This window comes from Heloderma suspectum, chromosome 7, assembly GCF_057233095.1.
Source record: "Heloderma suspectum isolate Gila_16-S chromosome 7, 16-S_ref, whole genome shotgun sequence".
NCBI classification, from domain to species: Eukaryota; Metazoa; Chordata; class Lepidosauria; order Squamata; family Helodermatidae; genus Heloderma; species Heloderma suspectum.
The window spans coordinates 33,895,287-33,914,628 of record NC_139464.1 but is presented as its reverse complement, the minus strand read 5'-3'; the positions used below and the strand labels follow the sequence as shown (position 1 = coordinate 33,914,628).

The 19,342-nt window shown below is 43.5% G+C and overlaps 2 protein-coding genes across 6 annotated transcripts in view; one reads left to right on the top strand and one right to left on the bottom strand.

The window, feature by feature from the left end:
- Positions 1–19,342, bottom strand: part of CHPT1 (choline phosphotransferase 1) — a 22,734-nt gene extending 3,392 nt beyond the window's left edge. Inside the window, exons 1-9 of one of the 3 annotated variants that reach the window (XM_084809584.1) lie at positions 18,084–18,136; positions 12,356–12,545; positions 11,222–11,369; positions 10,185–10,326; positions 9,165–9,249; positions 7,073–7,204; positions 3,941–4,099; positions 2,836–2,961; positions 1,306–1,416 (exon numbers count right to left, since the gene is read on the bottom strand). In XM_084809584.1, coding sequence (XP_084665710.1) covers positions 1,306–1,416; positions 2,836–2,961; positions 3,941–4,099; positions 7,073–7,204; positions 9,165–9,249; positions 10,185–10,326; positions 11,222–11,369; positions 12,356–12,400 — 948 coding nt within the window. In that variant the 5' untranslated portion in view covers positions 12,401–12,545; positions 18,084–18,136. Of the gene's footprint in view, positions 1–1,305; positions 1,417–2,835; positions 2,962–3,940; positions 4,100–7,072; positions 7,205–9,164; positions 9,250–10,184; positions 10,327–11,221; positions 11,370–12,355; positions 12,546–18,083; positions 18,137–18,362 lie in introns of those variants that run through there. The other 2 variants (XM_084809582.1, XM_084809583.1) reach the window with 2 other exon arrangements.
- The window catches only part of LOC146339506 (uncharacterized), a 60,666-nt gene continuing 59,706 nt past the window's right edge, over positions 18,383–19,342 (top strand). For 2 of the 3 annotated variants that reach the window (XM_084809594.1, XM_084809593.1), the window contains exon 1: positions 18,510–19,319. In XM_084809594.1, the coding sequence (XP_084665720.1) occupies positions 18,592–19,319 (728 nt within the window). In that variant the 5' untranslated portion in view covers positions 18,510–18,591. Of the gene's footprint in view, positions 19,320–19,342 lie in introns of all 3 variants that reach the window. The other variant, XM_084809592.1, reaches the window with a different exon arrangement.

The window sequence follows — 19,342 nt, the reverse complement described above, 5'->3', positions numbered from 1 at the left end:
ACATTACAGCTCAAGAGGCTTCAATCAGCAATATTAGAGCAATGCCAGAGAGGAGCGAGTCTTTTTTCCCATTCCAGTAGTTTTTGTACCTCTCTCCCCTCCCCAATGAGAAGAAAAGCACTGGGGCAGGGGGAGGGATATTTTTTGCTAAAAAAGGCCATCAGAGGAAGAAATGGGGTTAAAAGCGCCTTTCCACCCTAGGCTTCTGCTGCAGCTGCATTTTACCAAAAAAAAAAAAAAAAAAAAAACCTGTCCTGAGAAAAATGCACAATGTTATATTAGAAGAATGCAAGATCCCCTACTCATCCATTTCTTTAAACATACAGGCTAAATTCTCAGTAGTAACTTACAAATACTGTTTCTTGTAAGCCCAAGTAGTTACAGAAAGTGTACAAAGTCTCCGATTCTTCCTACTCGTTCAGACAAGAATTTTAGTGCTTAGGCATTAAGTATTACTACAAACTGAAGAAATTATGCCAGAGTACCTTAAACTTAAATAACTAATTTCTGGTTAAACTCATCAGACATTTTCCTTGAACTCTTATCAGAAACTCTGTCAAGCAAGTATAATATGAAAAAACACTCATTAAGACTACTTTGATACAAGATGGACAGCTCAGTAGTTTTAGTTCTTAAATGCCAAAAAAAACTTCAGTTAAGGCTCTAGCCTTCATTGATCATTATTTCACCAAAATAAGCTGCAAAATAGACCACTGTAACTGTGTTTTGTGCAATAATTGTACCTATATAATGAATCAATGACAAGTTACCCCTAAGACAGGGTAGGCAACTTGTGGCTTTCTGGATGTTTTGACCTACGACTCCCATGATCCCTCACTATTAGCTATACTGGCTAGGGCTGATGGGAGTTGAGGCCCTCCAGGTGTTTGGGCCTACAAGTTGCCCACCCCTGTTCTAAGATAATGCAATATTTGCCTAGGTAATAAACCATATCTTAAGGGTCCCATTAGCTGCCAAGTAGATTAGGTTTTCAAGCATTTCTGTCTGCAAACATCAGAACAAGTCTTATAACCAACTAGCTACTTTGTAGCAAAAACCTTAAATCCACTATTCCGGATCAAACTAACTATAAGTCCAAGCAGAACCTGTAGCAACTTTGTATTATGTAATTAAATAATCTCTTTGACTGAGAGCAAATTTAATGAGCTCTCTCATGCACTTGATTTTCTTTACAAGCTTCCACATCTGTATTCCTTAAAAAGGCATTTTCCATAATTCAGCATTTCCCCCTAACTCCTTCTCCTCTTCGCCTTTAGCTATAAGTCACTCATTATGGTTTTGAACCTGTTCGGGAGCTTGAGGAGGTGATATTTTGAAGACCTGTATGTGAAGATGAGCAGCAATCTGTATGCATACCCCAGTAGAGTATCTCAGCAAATCAATCAAGGATATGAACTAAAGGAGGGGAAAAAGTTCAGAAGTTAAGATCGGCGCATTTGATGTTGTACAAGTGAATTATTCCGTGCTTAAATCCTATCTTGCCCTTTGGGCACAACAAATAAAATTGTAACTAAGGAGCTTACACCTTAATTCCAGTATTATTAGTTTTTTTAAAGATTCAATTAGCACTGCAGTTAGGGTTGCAGTTCAGAGATTCCCCTGCCCCCAGACGTTTAAAATTAGATGCTTAATTAGGAAATTAAGCAAGCATGGTTTTCTTCAGCCCTTTCAGCCCTCAGGCTATCCCTGCTGTAGTATACAGACAGAATAAGTGGAAGAAGCTATGGGTGCCTCTCCTCCTGATTCACTGTTCATTTAGGATGACTCTCTGATTTGTAGTCTGGCAATTGTAATTGCAGTAAAGTTAAGCAGATATTTGTGTTTCTTTCATACTAAGATTGATGTTTGCTGTTAAGTGACCTGAATTTAATAGTGCATTTCAATCCAACAAAACCTACAAATTCGCAAGCTGTAGATTTTATGAGTGCAATACATTAGTAACCAGACCTAATCCAATTGTACAGTTAATATTTTAGCATATGTATAGCATTTGAGTGTTCAAAGCACTTCACATACATTATCTTGTTATAATCCTTACAAACCACAACACTGTAAGGTAAGAAAGCAGTACTTATATTGTAGATGGGGAGCGACTGAGGCCAAGAGGGAGTGGCTTTCCTAAGGCAGTGTGTTCATGAACTAGGAACTTTGTGATTTGTACCCAGCCTCTTGGCCTCTATTCTGGACCAACTCTCACCAATTAGAGACTTAGGAAATGGTTCAACAAGGAATTAAGCAAATCCATCTGGATTGTTGCTTAAGGGAGCAATCCTATCTAGGTAGGTGGCCTCTGAAATTGGAGGCAACTGCCTATTCAAAGCAGGGCAGGGCAAGCATGGAGGGGATCATTCTCTCTGCGCTTCTCCTGCCCTGCTTTTTTGGCTAGACAGCTGATTGCGGCTGTCTAATTGCAGGGGGACAGAGAAGGGAAGGAGGCTGTGTCATACAGTGAGTTACACTCTCCCCGCCCCAGAATGCCCCCCAGCCACGTCCCTTTCCGGCTGCTCCGTACTCCTCTTGCGAGCTCAGAGGACGGGGCTGTTCCACGCTGTCCCCGAGGCAGCATGGTAGCGGGGGAGGTCAGTTCTCTGGGAACCGACCTCAGAGCACAGGCTCCGAGGTCGGTTCCTGGAAAACATATCGTATGGCCGTCTAGCCGCTGTCTAGCGGACATGAATTGCTCCCTTAATCTATTTGGGGCACAATGCTGGATCAATTCAAAACAGCAACAACTACAAAGAAAATGCGAAAATCCATTTTCCATAATTTGTAAAACTAATACAACCTATGCAAATGTAATGTAAAACTGCTTACCAGTGCTATCCACAGAACGATATATTCATCAATAAAACTGTTGAAGTACTGGTCTAGAAATAAGAGGCCTGGCCCAATAAATGCAGTATCTTGTAAGAAGATTTCACTTTTTGTCATGTGTGCTATCTATAAACAAAAACTGGATTTAGCTCCCAAGTTAAACTCTTTAAATCCTATTTTAACTCTTCACAGTTTAAATGTTCTGTCAACTCTACAAGTCTCTACCAGGTAGAGTATACCTGAATCCATCCAAATAACAAGAAAGGTATTTAAAGAAATATTAGAGGTCCTACTCAGCAAGGATAGGGACTATTGTTTCATTACAAAAGAAAGATTGAGCAGATTTGTCTGTTTTTAGATGTACTCTTATTGTTTATTTCTTAGTCACAAATATTTATAAAGAGGGAAGGTGCAAAGCAGAATATTAGCTGTAATGCACAATATTAGTCTTGAGCACACTCTGGGGGAGAGCGGAGGACAGGAAGGCCTGGCGTGCTGTGGTCCATGGGGTCACGAAGAGTCGGACACGACTTAATGACTGAACAACAACAACACAATATTAGTGAATGAGGGGTCTGTTTATTTAAAAAACAAACTTGCAGTGCAATTCTGTCCATGTTTATTTTGTAGTAAATCCCTGTGTCCAATAGGCTTACTCTCAGGTAAATGTGAGTGTAGAGGCTGGTGCTTCATATCAGCACCTTTTTGCTAGTATTGAAAATAGCATCAGCACAAGAGTACTATGAAACCATTTGGTGTTATGCTTGTGTTAATACCTGATGGTGCAGTGTTTTAGGCCTTAAAATAAGATGCAAGTTTGTTATCTCCAAGATATTTAGGCTGATTTTAAGAGATTAGTTTGCACATGTCCCACTTAAGGCTATAATCCTGAACACACTTACCTGGAAGTAAGTCCCACTGAACTCAATGGGACTTCTGAGTAGGCATGTACAAGGACTGCACTGTTAGTCTTTTTTTTAACTAATGAATATCAAGTCAGCATTTATTTTTAGAACACTCAAGTATTCACAGTGATTCACGTACATCAGTATGATAGTTATACATAATGGTAATAGATACATATCACATTTTAAAAACTTCTTACCACTAATTTTTGTGTGATCTTGGCACTCACAAATCCAAATGTCAATGCATAGAGGCAAGGATGGTTTTCAAACAGGTGTGTTGTGGACTTTTTATAGATCATTATTGCCAAAGTAATAATTAATCCTATATGGAGGCCTGGTGAGAGAACACTTGTTCCCTGAAAGGTACAAATAAATTTTATGTATTTACTTATATTTATATAGCAAGTTATTTCCATTTTTTCCACAAGTTAAGTTCAAACTAGTTCACATCATAAAACAAATACATAAACAAATGCAATATAAAATTACAAAAAAATCAACAATCATCAATCACGGAGGTAATTGCACTAAAACAATAAAACCTAAGCAACTAAAAGTATTCTGGATCAGCTATGTTTTTGCCAAATGCTTAAAAGAATAAAATGCTGGGGTTTGGTGAACCTCCCTTAAGAGGGCATTCCAAAGTGGGTGCCCTGTGCCGAGTGGCTGCCAGCCATGTCTCATTTGGCAGCGGTACTTGGAACAAGGCCTCAGATATTGAACAGAGCATGCGGGAATAAATATATGGATGAAGGTGGTCCTTAATGTATCCAGGTCCCAAATCTTTTAGGATGTTAAAAGCCAAAACAAATACCTTGCATTGAGCCCAGAAATGAATATGTAACCAATGCAAAGATGGAAATGATTATGTTCTAAGCACCTAACCCCAGCTGACAACCTATCAGCAGCATTTTGTACCAGTTGAAGGTCAGGCCCACACAATGCTTTACAGTAGTCTCACCTGGAGGTAAGGCCAAGGTCTGACTTGGTTAGGAAGGGTCATAGCTGGCATACCAGCTGGAGCTGTAAAAAGGCTTTTCAACAAACTATTGTTATGCCATTTGTTTGAGAGCCTTCAGCAAAAATGAGCAAACAATCCCAGACGTACTTAATATAACAAAATAATCTGAAACTCTGTATAGCTGCTGTATTTTAATCTACTATTTCCTTTTTATGCATAATTTCAAATAGGAAACAGCAGAACTTGAGCAGTCCAACAGTTCATACTAATGTTTATACTATTCCAACTCATGTTTGTATATATGAGAAGACACACTAAAACTGAGTACACATTTGATCTAATAACATCAGCTAATGTCACAGAAAGGGCGCAATCCTATCGGGATAGTTGGCCACCTTTGAACTCAAAGGCGGTCGACTACCCAATGCAGGGCAGGCAGAGCATGGAGGGGATCCTCTCCTCCACGCTCTAGCCACCCTGCATTTGTGGCTAGGCAGCCGATTTTGGCTGCCTAGCTGGGGAGGTCAAAGCGGGAAGTGGGGAGGCCGCACAGCGCATAGGAAGTGTCATAATGACGCTTCCGTGGTCTCCTCCCCTAGGAACGTCCCCTTTTCGCCCGCTCTGCGCTGCGTTTACGAGCGTGGATGACAGTGTGATTTTATTTTTCCTATTTTTTTATGTTGTCTTCCTTATATCTCCTTATATCCATATATATTTCCCTTAAATATTTAAGTTTACATCTTACTTTTAATATCTTATCACTTCTATTAGTTTCTCTCATTTCTTAACTCCACCTTTACTTGATTTTTGTCAAAAAAGGTTGCTTCTCTCTATAACTTCTCTCCCTGTTCCTAGTAGATAACCTTGTAGACTTCAGATGCCACAATGAACTCTTGTCCTCTTTTGAAATGTAATGTATGCGGTACGAAACTAAAATGATGTATGCAAAGCTTGACCCTGAATGTAACTTGAACTGTAAACATCCTGAGTGTACCCTGTTACCCAAAACACTTAAGTGTCAATGGAGAACATCATGAACTGTACAAAGGTTAACTTCTAACCATTTCATGTCATGTGCATATGAAACATTCTAGCCCAGTTCAGGAAAGGGGGGAGTGTGAATGGAGAATGAATGGTTTTATTGCAGGAAGACCAAATGGGGGTGCTCTGGTATGTGCTAAAGCTTGGAAAAGTATCAGTTACAGAACATGGAAATGGGCCAATAAAGAAGGGCATCTGCAGATGTTTTCATAACAAAGAATGGTACTTTATGACTCCAGAAAACAATCTTGAGAGATGTTGGGGAGTCGGAAGGGGGTGTCAATCTGTCAGTAACAACCGTCAGTCCTGGAATTTGGGACATGATGTATTATCAACAAAGAACATACGGAACGCCTCTTTGATGTCATAGGCCCCAGTGGAGGAGAAATAGTATAAAACCCCTGGATTTGCCATTGCTCAGGAAGGGCATGGTTGCATCTGGATCATTTGTATGTGCACATGCCAACAGTACCCTCGATCCACAGGACACGTATTAAGTGCTCTGGCCAAGTACTTGATAACATGTGGTGAGTATGTGTTGGGTAAAATTCAGGGGAAGGATTTTACTGTCCAGGGCTTAGATAAGGAGCAGTAATCTTTGTTCTGTCATACTGTTTGGGTTTGGTTCAAGCTTGGCCCTGGCTGACTCTGTATCACTGTTGCCCAGTGGGCCGGTTGTGGCATGGACCAAACCAGGAGATGCGTAACAAACAGACTGACTGCATATTTAATCATTCAATGCACCACATTTGGGTAACTAAGTTTTGACCAAGAAGTGTGTAGCTTCTTGAGACTTCTTTTGTGTTTAAGCCTGTACCTGAGAGGCATGTAACCTCTTAAGCCTCAGAGAGCGTGCAACTCTCTGAGGAGGTTCTATTTTTCATTTGTTCCTTTTATTTCAATAAATCTCCTTTTCTTTCACCTACATTGGTTGTGTGTGTCCTTCTCCACCGCAAAAGATCCCAAACCTCTCAGCCTGATCAACTGAGGAGTTGGGGGCATAATATAATTTTAAATCTCACACGGAGATGGGGAAGAACCGCACCGCCTACAAGGCGGCAGGGGAGAGGGCAGGGAGCATGGTTTCTGGGAACCGAGCTTGGAGCCAGGGCTCCGAGTTCTGTTCCCAGAAACCGAAAAATCCTATAGTCATCTAGACACTGTCTAGCAGCCATTGGATTGCTCTCCCTAAGATGTTAAGCTGTAATCATATGCACACTTATCTGAGATAAAACACCATTGAATTCAGTGAGAGTTCTGAATAGGCATGCATAGGATTGTGCTGTTAATCTCATGTATCAAACATTTAACTTTCTAAAAGACTTACTGCTATTGTAGATCCATTCTTCCCCACTCCTCCTCCAAAGATTACTCTGAAATAATTGTAACTGGAAAATACTGCTCCACCGACTATACCGGCAACAGGAATCATCTTCAGTCTTAGGTCTAGCACTGGAATCTTGCAGGAAAAACATATAAATTTAGAAGGTTTTAATACATTCCAGCATTACTGAAACATACTACTGATTTGAACTATCCATTTTTCTTCACTAAAATTAAATGCAGAGCACAGTCATGCCATTAATATCAAATGAAGAGCATAGCAGTTTAATTCTGTTAGGAAACCCAAGGTTGTATATGTCTTTTAAATTCAGAATCAAGGACTGACATTCCCAAGTAACATCCAATTTCTAGTTTTATATACAATCACCTATATTTCTGAAAAACGGATAGTTCCTCCAAATTCACTGACCAAAACAGCAGTAGCACCACAGGAATGCAAACACCATCTGCCTGTTTAGTTTAAATTATATCATGCTATGGAATTGCACTATCCATATACTCCAGCTAATAGACCTTTAGCGTAAGTATTTACCTTTCTTATTCAAATGTAGTTTCAAGGAAACTTCCAAGAGGCAGCAGAGGATTAAAAAGAAAAGTAAAAAAAATGAATTTTCTGTAACCTACCAGGTTACACTTTAGAAGACAAACTTGCCTAAGGATCTGTTATTGAGACTACTATAGGGCTGTTTGCACATCATGGCAACAAATTGCGGGAGTCTGTGAACTGTTTCCAATTTCAATAAACAACCTACAAATACCCCGTTTGTAGGTTGTGAGTGTGATGTCTGAACCTGGACACTCTGGGTTATTTAGGGAGTTAAAAACCAGAGTTAATCCAAGAACAAATCAGAGGTTAACTCTGAGTTGTTTAACCCTTAAACAACCCGGAGCATCCAGGTTCAGATGTCACACTCACAACCTACAAATCAGGCATTTGTAGATTGTTCATTGAAACTGGAGCTTGTACAGTACTCACATCCCTGCAATTAACCCACGATTTACTGCTGTGATGTGTGAACCATGTTTATATCTCAAAACAATCCAGCAGTTCATGCAAAACAATGACTTGCACAATGGTTTGGGTTTTTTTATTCAGTGCTTCAATGGAGTATAGTCGTTTCAGAACAAAACATGCATTTCAAGAGGAAAAATACTTAATAAAATTTAGCAATATGTTATACTGTTCTAACAGCTACACAGCTATTAAACCCTGCCAGAACAGTCCAGTTCCAAAGGAGAATTCAGACAAGTGGGAGCTACACTGTAGCTGTTTAAAAGCTTACAGCATATTGTCTAGAGCCAATTTTCTATTCTCCCTCACCATGCACTTTACATACAGCATTACCATTCATCCAATTTCCTGGATTTCCAAGCAGCTGAAGAACCACATAGATTGAGATGACAGACAACCACCTCCCTACACATTTACTGGGGTTATGTTTGTTAAGCTGCTACAATGCACATCCTGGTTGTCTCTGTCCTCTCTGCGATTCTGGATTCTACAATACAGGCATAAGCAGTGTATCTTCTAAAGCAGGAGCTGTATAATTTTCTCTGCTGTTTTGCTCAATTAATGGATTTGCATTCTGCTGGCTTATGGCAATAAATTCAGCACAACCTTTCAATGCTATTGTAGAATTACAACAGTGTTGAGTAACAGCACATTGTGCTAGCTGGGTCAAGATTGATACAATAAGGAGTACAGAACTGAGAATATTATGGAATTAAAGTCTATGCAGAGCATTAATGTATTTAAATGATTTGAGTGATTTAATACAAAGATCACTTATGGCAGATGGGGTCTTTTTCCTTTGTGTAGTTCTAAACTCATGCATAGGATGGCACATCACAACACTGAGGAGACAGAGTACTGGAACTACAGGGGAGAAGGCATCCTATAGTAAACATAATATACAGCCAGGTCTCATTTTTAAAAGGGAAATAAAAACCAACATTTAACAAAATGCAATATGGGGAAAATACAAAGGATTAGATGGAACTACTAAATAGTAATATATCTGGATAAAATAGATTAAATATACAATAATTCAAGTGTAATGGCTATATCCAATTACCTTTGCATCCCACATTGTTGTTCCACCAAATGCAGATAACAAAAAGAGCATCATTATGGCTATCTGTACTTCCGTTACATCAACTCTAGAATGAGAGAGAAATAAGACTGGGATGCATGAATGATTTTAGCGTGCTTAATGAATAGGAAATTGTTTACCAAATATAGATTAATCAAACATGTACCCAAGTTAAATGGGTTGGATCGAAACTTAGGCACATGCAAGTGGTCTGGTGGAAGTGGACTTCTCTGCTCCTTCCACCTGATGGAAGCCCCTCCAGACCCCTGAAAATACTACACAGAGGGTCAGGAGACCATGCTGAAAGGGACAAACTGTGGTATAGGTGGAAAGCAAAAGTGTTTCCATCCTACAAAAGCAAATCTGGGATTCACCCCAATGTAAACAACTTCAGGTGATTCAGTATGCATTCCCTAAAGTTGCACACTGTTTTAACTGTTTTATGGTTTTAGATTTTAATTGGCATTAGTTTGTTTAATGGTTTAATATGCTTTTAGCTGTTTAAATTATTTATTGTTTTATACTGTTGAAATTGATTTTATCTGTATGCCTGAGATCTTAATGATATAGTGTGGGATACAAATGTTTTAAATAAATAAATAAATAAATAAATGACCTTGGTTAGATGTAAGACTCAAGTTTCTGGGAAATTCTGCGAAGTGTTTTTGGTCACTACATTACATTCCAGCATACATTTAGAGAGATAACTGCTGAAAAATAGCATTTCAAAATAATTCATTTTTAAAAGCACAGGATGATTACTAGCCAAGACAACATAAAGGAACTAAGCTGTATTTTTTCACTATCATGAAAGAAGTTTAGTATTTCCAAAACTTAAAAAGTACAAGTAAACTCTTCTTTAGGAATGAAAAGCTAATACCTAGTACACTAAGGGGCAGTTTGCACATAATGGCAGCAAATTACGGCTATGCCAGTTTAAGGATAAGAGCAAATATATCTTGAATGCAATTCACAGAGCGAATTATCCATGAGTTCACTTACTTTCCAAACTTCAGCATGCCCGAAACATAGGTTTGCCAGTGAGCACAATAAAACAGGAACATCCCAACAAAGGAACAAAAAAACAGCCAGTCTGGATTCGTTCCTAGCCGAACAGCTAAACAGGCTCCAATACCAACAAAAACTGAAAAGTCCAATTAGCTTTAGTTAGTTGTTATAGCTATTCTGAGGATAATACATACATATTTTGTTTTCATGTAACCAAGAACCATGTGGTACAGAACAATGGTTGAAATGCAGGCTGTACTCATGGTGAAATAATCATGCAGCTCTTTTACCAATGAGTAGGACCTGGTAGCCTCCAGATGCGCTGGACTACAACTCCCAAAAAACCCCTCCCGCACTCTCCCCTCTTTTCTAAGACCTGTCCAGTCTGCACATTTGACCTGCTTGTGAGTGAGGATAGTATAACCAGTCACATGTTTTACTTTCCTAAGAATCCCACCCACCAGAGGCAAAAATCAACCAGAGGCAAACAGCCCACTTCCAGGTACATGTATATGCCCACGTTCTAGGAGCATGTGTACATGGAAGTACATTACTCAGAGGTAGCTGCCTGATGCTCTTGGGGACAAGATACATCCTTCTTAGCCACCAGACTATGTGTGGATTCGACAGGGTAACTGAAGCTGGAAGCTCTTATGTTTTGCACCTGTTTGCAAAGAACTTCTTAGAAGACAAGTTGTAAAGAAGTAGAACTGAAGTTCAAATTCACTAAAACAGGGTGGAGAACATGTGGCCCTCCAGAAGTTGCTGAACTACAACTCCTAACATCCCTCACCACTGGCCATGCTTGCTGCAGTGCAACACCACCTGGAAGGCCACACATTGCCCAGCACTAAAGGGAGCATATCCTGTACCCAAGTAATGCACGTGCAAGATTGTGCTAATAATGAACAAAAGCAGTTTGAAAACAAAATGCAGCAAAATGCAGCAATAATATTTGCAAGGTATCATTTGTGGAAAACCTTCTGCTTGCCAATCCTATTAACACAAAAACAAATGTTTTTAAAAGTTACCTGTAGAAATAGAGTCACAGCCATGGTCAAAGAGTTCTCCCAAAGGAGAACTGCTATTTGTTCTTCTGGCTTGCTTCCCATCAATAGCATCCAGTGATTGGTAAATAAAGAGTCCTAATGCACATGAAAGGAACACCCAAGGAGGAGCCTGAAATACACATATAAAAACATTCTGTTCTGGCACTATTCACCAACTGCTGTAACATGTGGCTTATGCAACAGTTGCCTAGGAGGTCAGTTCTGACTTCCCTTGTTTTTGTGTTTAGCAAACAGTACTCACTGGTTGCCTATTCGCTACCTGGCCAGGTTTAAGGTTTTGGTACTAGTGTACAAAGCCCTGAACAACTTGGGACCAGGATACCTGAGAGAGCGCCTCCTTCCCTATCAACCTGCCCGGTCACTGAGGTCATCAGAGGGCTCGCTCCTGGTGGTTCCACATGGACCTGTGGCCAGACTGGAGTCCACCTGGAGAAGAGCCTTCAGTGTGGTAGCCCGCTTTCTTTGGAACTCCCTGTCCCTGGAAATCAGGCAGGCACCAACACTGTGTTGCCTCCAGCACCTCCTGAAAACAGTTCTGTGCCAGGAAGCATTTCTTTAATTACCAGCCATGGTTTTTATTGGTATTCTGTTTTTAATCATTTTAATATGGTGTTTTAATCTTTTTACCTTTTAACTATTGTACCTCTTATGCTCACCGCTCTGGAATCTGTTATATATATGGAGTGGTATACAAATGTTGTACATAAATATAGTTCCTTTTTTTAAAAGCTCGCATGATATAATTTCAGTGAATGTCACTCCCGCACAGTTTGCTGGCCTTGCACTTTGTTTACCAGATACGAACAGGGATCAGGCAGACCAGGGACAGTTGCTAGAAATGTCCATTATGCCATTTTGAGTTTATGCTGTCCGTCCTCACTCAGCATGTTTGCATTAGCAAACAAAACAAAAACTCTTAATCTGGGATGTTTCTCAGAAAATATTTCCAGAGGTACAATTATAGAATTGGATAAAAACCTGCCAGGCATGTTAGTGTTCATTTTATCAGAAAAGATGAAATGAATTCCAATGCCATCCAAGAAGTCATAGTGAAACATGCTTATCTGTTACGGGCCTGTTCCCATGTGTACCTACCTGTGCCTTATGATGTTCAACTGAGGCACTTCTGTGAGTGCGCATCCATCTGAAGTGTGAAGGGTGGCAACAAGACAGAGGGCCTTTTCAATGGTGGCTCCCCAGCTGTGGAACACTCTCCCTAGAGGCCTGCCTCATGCCTACAGTGACATCTTTGGTGCCGGACAAAGACCTTTTTGTACATCCAGGCCTTTAAAATATTTAAAATATTTTAATATTATGTATCTAAGTTTTATTGTAAAGCCAATATAGTTATCTTAGTGTCTTACTTTGACAAGGTTTGATTATTCTGTTTTTCTCCCAGTATGAGATTTGTTGTTTTAATTTCTGTTTTAATTTTTGTATGTCAGAGTTGTAAAATTTCCAGAAATTCTTCCATATGAAAAATTGGGGGTGGGGGGACAGAACATTTCCCTGAATGTTTCCAGTTTGTTGTAGTGTCTCCTAGAGGCCAGCTTAACAGGCAACTAACACATCTAAATAATAAACCAATGAGTGAATAAGCGTTGAGGAGTTATAGCAAAGACACATCCGACAATTTTGCCCCCCATTCTGTACTTGCATCTTTGACAAAAATGTACGCCGGCTCTGAAATGGGGAAAGGCCATTTCTTTTCTCTTCTGTGAATTAAAACATGACACTCACCCAAAAAGGGAAAAGCTTGGGCCAGAAATGCAGTAGCAGGTATCCTGACAAATGGCATAAGGTGCCGGAGATAAAGTGGAAAGCATTTACTACCTAGAACACATCTTTGTTGTAAAGTGAGAGCAAAGGTCACAACCAGCTACTGGCTAATTACGTGCAGATCTTAGGCATATTCTTAGTAAGCTATTAAGCACACTATACTTAAGTCTAATTAATCTCAGAAGAGTTGACAATCTGAACAAGAAAAAGATTCAAGGTGCTAATTCAACACACATGCGCACACCAGGACATTTTATTCTACATTTGGAAAAGCACTACAGCAGCCTTCCCCAACCTGGTTGTCCTCCAGATATATTGGACTACAACTTCTACTAGCCCCAACCACTGCCCATGCTGGTTGGGGATGATGGGACTTGTGGTCCAACACATCTGGAGAGTGCCAGGCTGGGGGAGGCTGTTCCAATAGATTAAGATGGTTAGTCCTCTGACCAGGCTACTCCTTCAACATGCAGCCATCCAACAACATCTGGAAGACCGCAAGTTGCCCTCCCTTGCTATAAATATTTACTTGGGAGCAAGTTTGCAGAGTACATTGCTCCCAACTAAACGCTACTAAACGCACATACTTTCTTAGGAGAAAGTCCCATTCATCTCAAGTATGGCTTCTGACTTTGAGCAGACATGCTTAGGCTCACATTCCATATGTGGATAGGATTACAGCCCTAGAGCTTCACCATGTTCCACTGTGGCTGTTTAGAAGGTGGGGAAGGCACTGACATTGTGTTAGGAAGTTAGTATTTTTACCAACAGCAGCCCTGTATAGGCACTGTTTCTGATGGAGTGTATTTGGGTGATATCGTGCACCTCAAGCTTCCTGCTACTGCAATCGGTTAAGCTGAGAGAAATAAAGAGGGCTCTCTCCCCACACCCCCGCTCCAAGAACTGCCGATTTCCACAGCACCTGTGCCAAACAGAATCAAGATCAGCAGTAGTCCAGTGATCTATATAAATTCAGGTCAGAGTATATAATCTGGAGCATAATGAATCTTGGTGTGAACAACAACCAATATCAGAGCCACAGAGAAAATAAAACCTTTTTTAAAAAGTAGATTCTCAATCTGTCTCTTTCCCAGTTTTCATTTGTTAAGAAAACAAAATTTGCAGGTGCTTATGTCTATTTATTACCAATCTAGTGCATGTGGCACCAGTATCAGCCAGAACAAAGGTGCTTTGCATGGTTTTAATCCTGCATATTTTATTTATTTTATTTAAAACATTTGTATCCTGCCCAATATCATTACGATCTCAGGGCACGGTACAGATAAAATCTATTTAAACAGTACAAAACAATGAATAATTTAAACAGCTAAAAGCATCAATTAGAAAAGTTAAAACAATGAAACAGTTAAAACAGCATGCAACTTCAGGGAATTTAATTAGTCCTCAAAGGCTTTGGTGAAAAGCCATGTTTTAACTTGGTGCTGAAATGAAACCAATGTCTACACCAATTGGACCTCGAAGGGGAGGGCATGCTACAGTCAGGGTGCCACAGCAGAGAAGGCCCTCTCCCACATCCCACAACAGATCTCAATCCTCAGGCAGGCATTTTATAGAGAGAGAGAGAGAGAGAGAGAGAGAGAGAGAGAGAGAGAGAGAGCGCGCTTTAAATGTCATCACCAGCCCCTTGAAGTCCCACCAGAAGCGTATCAGCAGCCAGTGCAATTTCTTTAAAACTTACATTATATGGTCTTTATGTGATGTCCTGGTCAACAGTCTAGCTGTGCTAGCTGCAACTTCCAAGTCATCTTCAAGGGCAGCCCCATGTAAAGTGCATTGCAGTAGTCTAATCCAGAAGTTATTAGCACATGCAATACTGTGGCTAGGTTATCCCTGCCCAGGAAAGGCTGTAGCTGATGGATCAGCCAAAACTGGCCCCAAGTACTCCGGGCCATAGGGTCTACCTGGGGATCCAGTGACAAGAATGGATCTAGGAGTACTCCCAAGCTATGCACCTGCTCCTTCAGGGGGAGTGCAACCCCATCCAGGACAGGTCGCTTGCCCAGTTCCCAGACTCGGGAACCACCAATTCACAGAGCTTCCGTCTTGTCAAGATTTAGCTTCAGTTTATTGGCCCTCATCCAGCCCATTACAGCCTCCAGGCACTGGTCCAGCACCTTCACTGCCCCAGCTATTCCAACAACAAGGACGAGTAGAGCTGAGCATCATCAGCATCATAAAACAAACAGACCAAACAGGAGCACGATGGGGATATTTACTGACATGCTGTCTAGTTTTCAGAGCGTTGTGGTCAACTTTGTACCAACTAATCTTTCTAAGGACTGGGCTATCAGTAAACTAACTTCCTTCCCAAGCCATATTTTCCAGCTTTTCTCATAGAACCATAGAGTTGAAGGGGGCTTTTTAGGCTATCTAGTCTGACCCTCTACTAGATGCAAGAAGTCCAGACCTGGAACATCCCCAACAAATTACTTGAAGACTTCCACCCAGGGAAAGACACCTCCCCCAGTAATTGGCTCCACTGTCAGGAAGCTCTAATGGCCAAGAAGCTTCTCCTAACGTTCAGCTGAAATCTACCCTCCTGTAATTTAAGCCCATTAGATCTAGCCCTGCCCTTTGAGTCAGTGGAGAACAAGTTTAAAAAACAAGTCTAAACTCGACTTCGACTAGTTGTGGTTCAGACACAGGAAGGACAGATACCTGTTAGTGTTTACTTGGAAGCCAGTCCTGCTAATTTCTAAGTAATTATATTGCGCAGGAGTAGCTGTTTTTGTTGCAACCAATTAAGTCTTGTGGTACTTGAAGACCAATAGAAGCATTCACTTTCACAGCCACTATGAAAGCTTATGCCATAATAGATCTGTTAGTCTTTAAGGTGCCATAAGATTCTTTGTTGTTTTAGCCATACTCTTGTATTGCTTAATTTAAAGCTAGAGCATATTTGTCTTATTAAGAGCTATTCTAGACCATTTTTAAGGAACCCCCTGTCCCACATAGTACTATATTTATGCAAGCTTTGACGGTATCACTAGCAGTGCAATACTCTATCCTCAATAGATTTGAGGCAGGAATTAGATTTGTTTAGCAAAACCAAAACCAGGCCTGCTACAATGTGCAGCCTTTTTTTAAAAATGGGGCTGCACATCAGGAGAGTCAGTTTCTAACAGAGAAGCTGGGGTAGGGGGAAATCCAGTAGGTGGAAATACAATGTGGGTTTGAGGGGTAGGGGGAGAAGAAAAGGAGAAACTGGCCACTGAATAACCTCCCCAGTACTGGGGCAGTACATCCAGAAAGGATTTTTAAAATTAAAAACAGAAGTACAAATAAAACCTTAAAGTGGTACAAATGAGAGAAGGAGTCCTGCCACTTGGCACATACCACAGGCATTCGTTGCCAATGCAGGTAGGAAGAGGCAGGTAACTGGAGTATCAGTAAACATACTGCACCCATACTCCTCACTGAACCTAACGAGCACCAGAAAAACATTACTGGAACTTAAGCATTCAGTCTACTTTCATTACCAATGGGCACTGTACAGCAGATACCCATGAGACTTGCACAATGACATTCCACGCAGTATGATATTCCACACCTTGAAACAAACAAACAAAAGGAGTTCTATGACACCTAGAAGGCACATTTATAGTGACATCACCTTTTGTAGCAAGACGTCACTTTCCACCATCCATGTACCCAAATTCCATCTTCTTATTGACAAAGTATTGCAGGGAGGGCTAGGAAAATGCAACATGTCTACAGCAGAAGCACTGCCTAGAGGAGAGATGTCTGGTGCTCATCCAGGTTATCAGGCAACTCCTCTGTATTCATCTCTCTCTCTCACACACACACACACACACACACCCATCACATGGGAAAGCTCTAAACTTTTTAAGTTACTGTACCAACTCCCCCCACCCTTTGAGGCTTCCCATAACATTAAGACAGGGGTGGGGAACATGCGGCCCTCCAGAAGTTCTTGGACTATAAATCCCATCAGCCCTAGCTAGGCTGACCAATGGTGAGGAATGATAGGAGTTGCAGTCCAACATTGACAGGACCATGTGTTCCCCATCTCTGCCCTAAGATCACAGCTCAAGGCCTGGCTGCAGCCCCACACGTGCTTACTTCAGAATAAATCCTACTGGATACCACAAAGAGACTTAATTCTAGATTCTGGAGGCAGGCAACAGGTTTATTTTTGTTTGTTTTCAAGAAAACTGAAAGCCATTTGAAAGAAGAGTGGCACTCCTGTTGTATACATTCATTCCACTGTCACCTCCTCTTAAAACAGATTCTGCAGGTTTGTGCAAACAGATTCTGCAGGTCCCCCCCCCCCCCCGTAAACAGAGCAACAAGAGATGCATGGAAAGTATGGAATGCAGAGCCTTTCCCAAACCACTTTCAGCTGCCTTAGAATCCCACTGCCCCTACTGCAATTTCTAAGGAGGCACCTGAAAGACTAGCAGATTTATAGTGGCATAAGCTACGTAAAGTGGACACGAGTCCACAAAAGCTTTTGCCACCTAGTAAGGCAGCAAATCATAGACAGGAGGAAGTCCCATTGAGCTTAGTAGGGCTTACCTTAAAAGTAAGTGTGCTGAAACAGCACAATCTTACCCATATTTCTACAGAACTACATCTAGGGCAGCCTTCCCCAACATGTTACCCTCCAGATGGTGCAACTTCCATCAGCCCTAGCCAGCACGGCCAATGGTTAGGGATGTTCAAAACATTCAGAGGGCACCAGGCTGGGGAAGTTCTTATAGACAAACTCCTGGAGAAGGCGATCAATGGCTACTAGTCCTGATGGCTCTATGCTATCTTCAGTATCAGAGGCAGTATGCCTATGTACACCACTTGCTGGGGAACACGGGGGGGGGGGGTGCTGTTACACTCAGGTCCTGCTTGTGGGTTTCCCGTGGGCAGCTGGCTGGCCACTGTATGAACAGAATGCTCGAGTAGATGGACCCCTGGTCTGATCCAGCAGGGCACTTCTGATGTTCCAAAGCTGGTCTAGCCCATGCTGGTCTAGGGAAACGCGTCTTAGGAGGGCAGCAGCCCAAACCTGCGGAGTCTTTCACCAAGGCCGCGTTGTTCTGTCTTGCGCTGGCTCCCCAGGCTAAGGCCGGCGGTCCCCGCTGCACGGGGCCCCTTCCGCGCTCTCAAGCCGCCGTCCCCCCCGCCCGCAGCTGCCCCCCACGCCCAGGTCCCCCCTGGGGGCGGCTGAGGCTTCCCCTCCGCCCAGGGCCCCGCCAAGGAAGAGGGAGGCGGAAGTCGAGCGCCGCCCCGCGGAGGGGCTCGCGCCGGGGGCGGCCGCGCGCGCTCGCGGGGCCGGCGGGCGTACCTGCTCGGTGGCGCTGGGGCAGTGGGCGATGAGCGCCAGCGTGGGCAGGAGGTTGAGGACGAGGCCGCCGAGGGTGATGGCGTTGGGGGCCAGCCAGGCCGGCGTGCGCTCCACCAGCCAGGCCCAGTAGCGCTGCAGCGGCGGCTCCAGCAGCGAGCGCCCGGACGCGCTGTAGCGGTGCTGCTCCAGGCGCCTCAGCTGCGCCGCGCTCAGCGGCGCCGGCAGCGCCATGGCGGCTCCGCAGCCGGCGGCGCCCTGCCCCTCCGCGGACCCCGGGCTCCCAGCAGCCCGCACGCAACAGCCGCAGGAGGCGCCGGGCCGCCTCCTTCGGCGGCGCGGGGAGGCCGCGACGGACGGGACGGGACGGGGCGCGCCGCCGCTCGGTCTAGAGGCGGCGGGCGGGACGTCCCGGCCGGAGGAAGCAGCCGCCCGAAAGCGGCTCTTGGCCGAGGGCTGCCTGCGCCGCGAAGCGACCCGTAGCCGCCTTTACGCACGCGCGGGCGGCCGGCCGGGCCGCTTCAGCGGCGCTCGCGCGGCCTCCGCTTCTCTCCTCCGCCGCAAGCGAGGGCGAGGCGCGCTGTGCGACGAGGAAGCCAGGAGCCGGGGCGACCGCCAGCGCCGCGCCAAGCGACACGGCTCGACCCGGGAGAAATTCCGGGCTGCGGGTGCGGGGGAGGCCTTGTTCCTGTGCCTCCGACGGCAAACCCAGCCGGGCGACTGGTGCGGCGGCGCCGCCTCAGGGCGGGACTTCGGGGCAGAAGCCCGGAGCCCCGCTCAGCAGAAGGCAAGGGGGGGCCTCCGGGCGCAGGAGGGGCGGGCTGCCCCCAGAGCGCGGAACCCCTTTCCGCCCCGCGGCCAAACTCCAGTTCAGGGGAGCTCTGCGACTGCATTCGCGTGGCGGGCAGCGCCGACAGCCAGAGGGGTGGGCTGCCCCCGCCCCCGCCCGTACCGGCACAGGTGAGCTTAAAGCGTTTACTGCC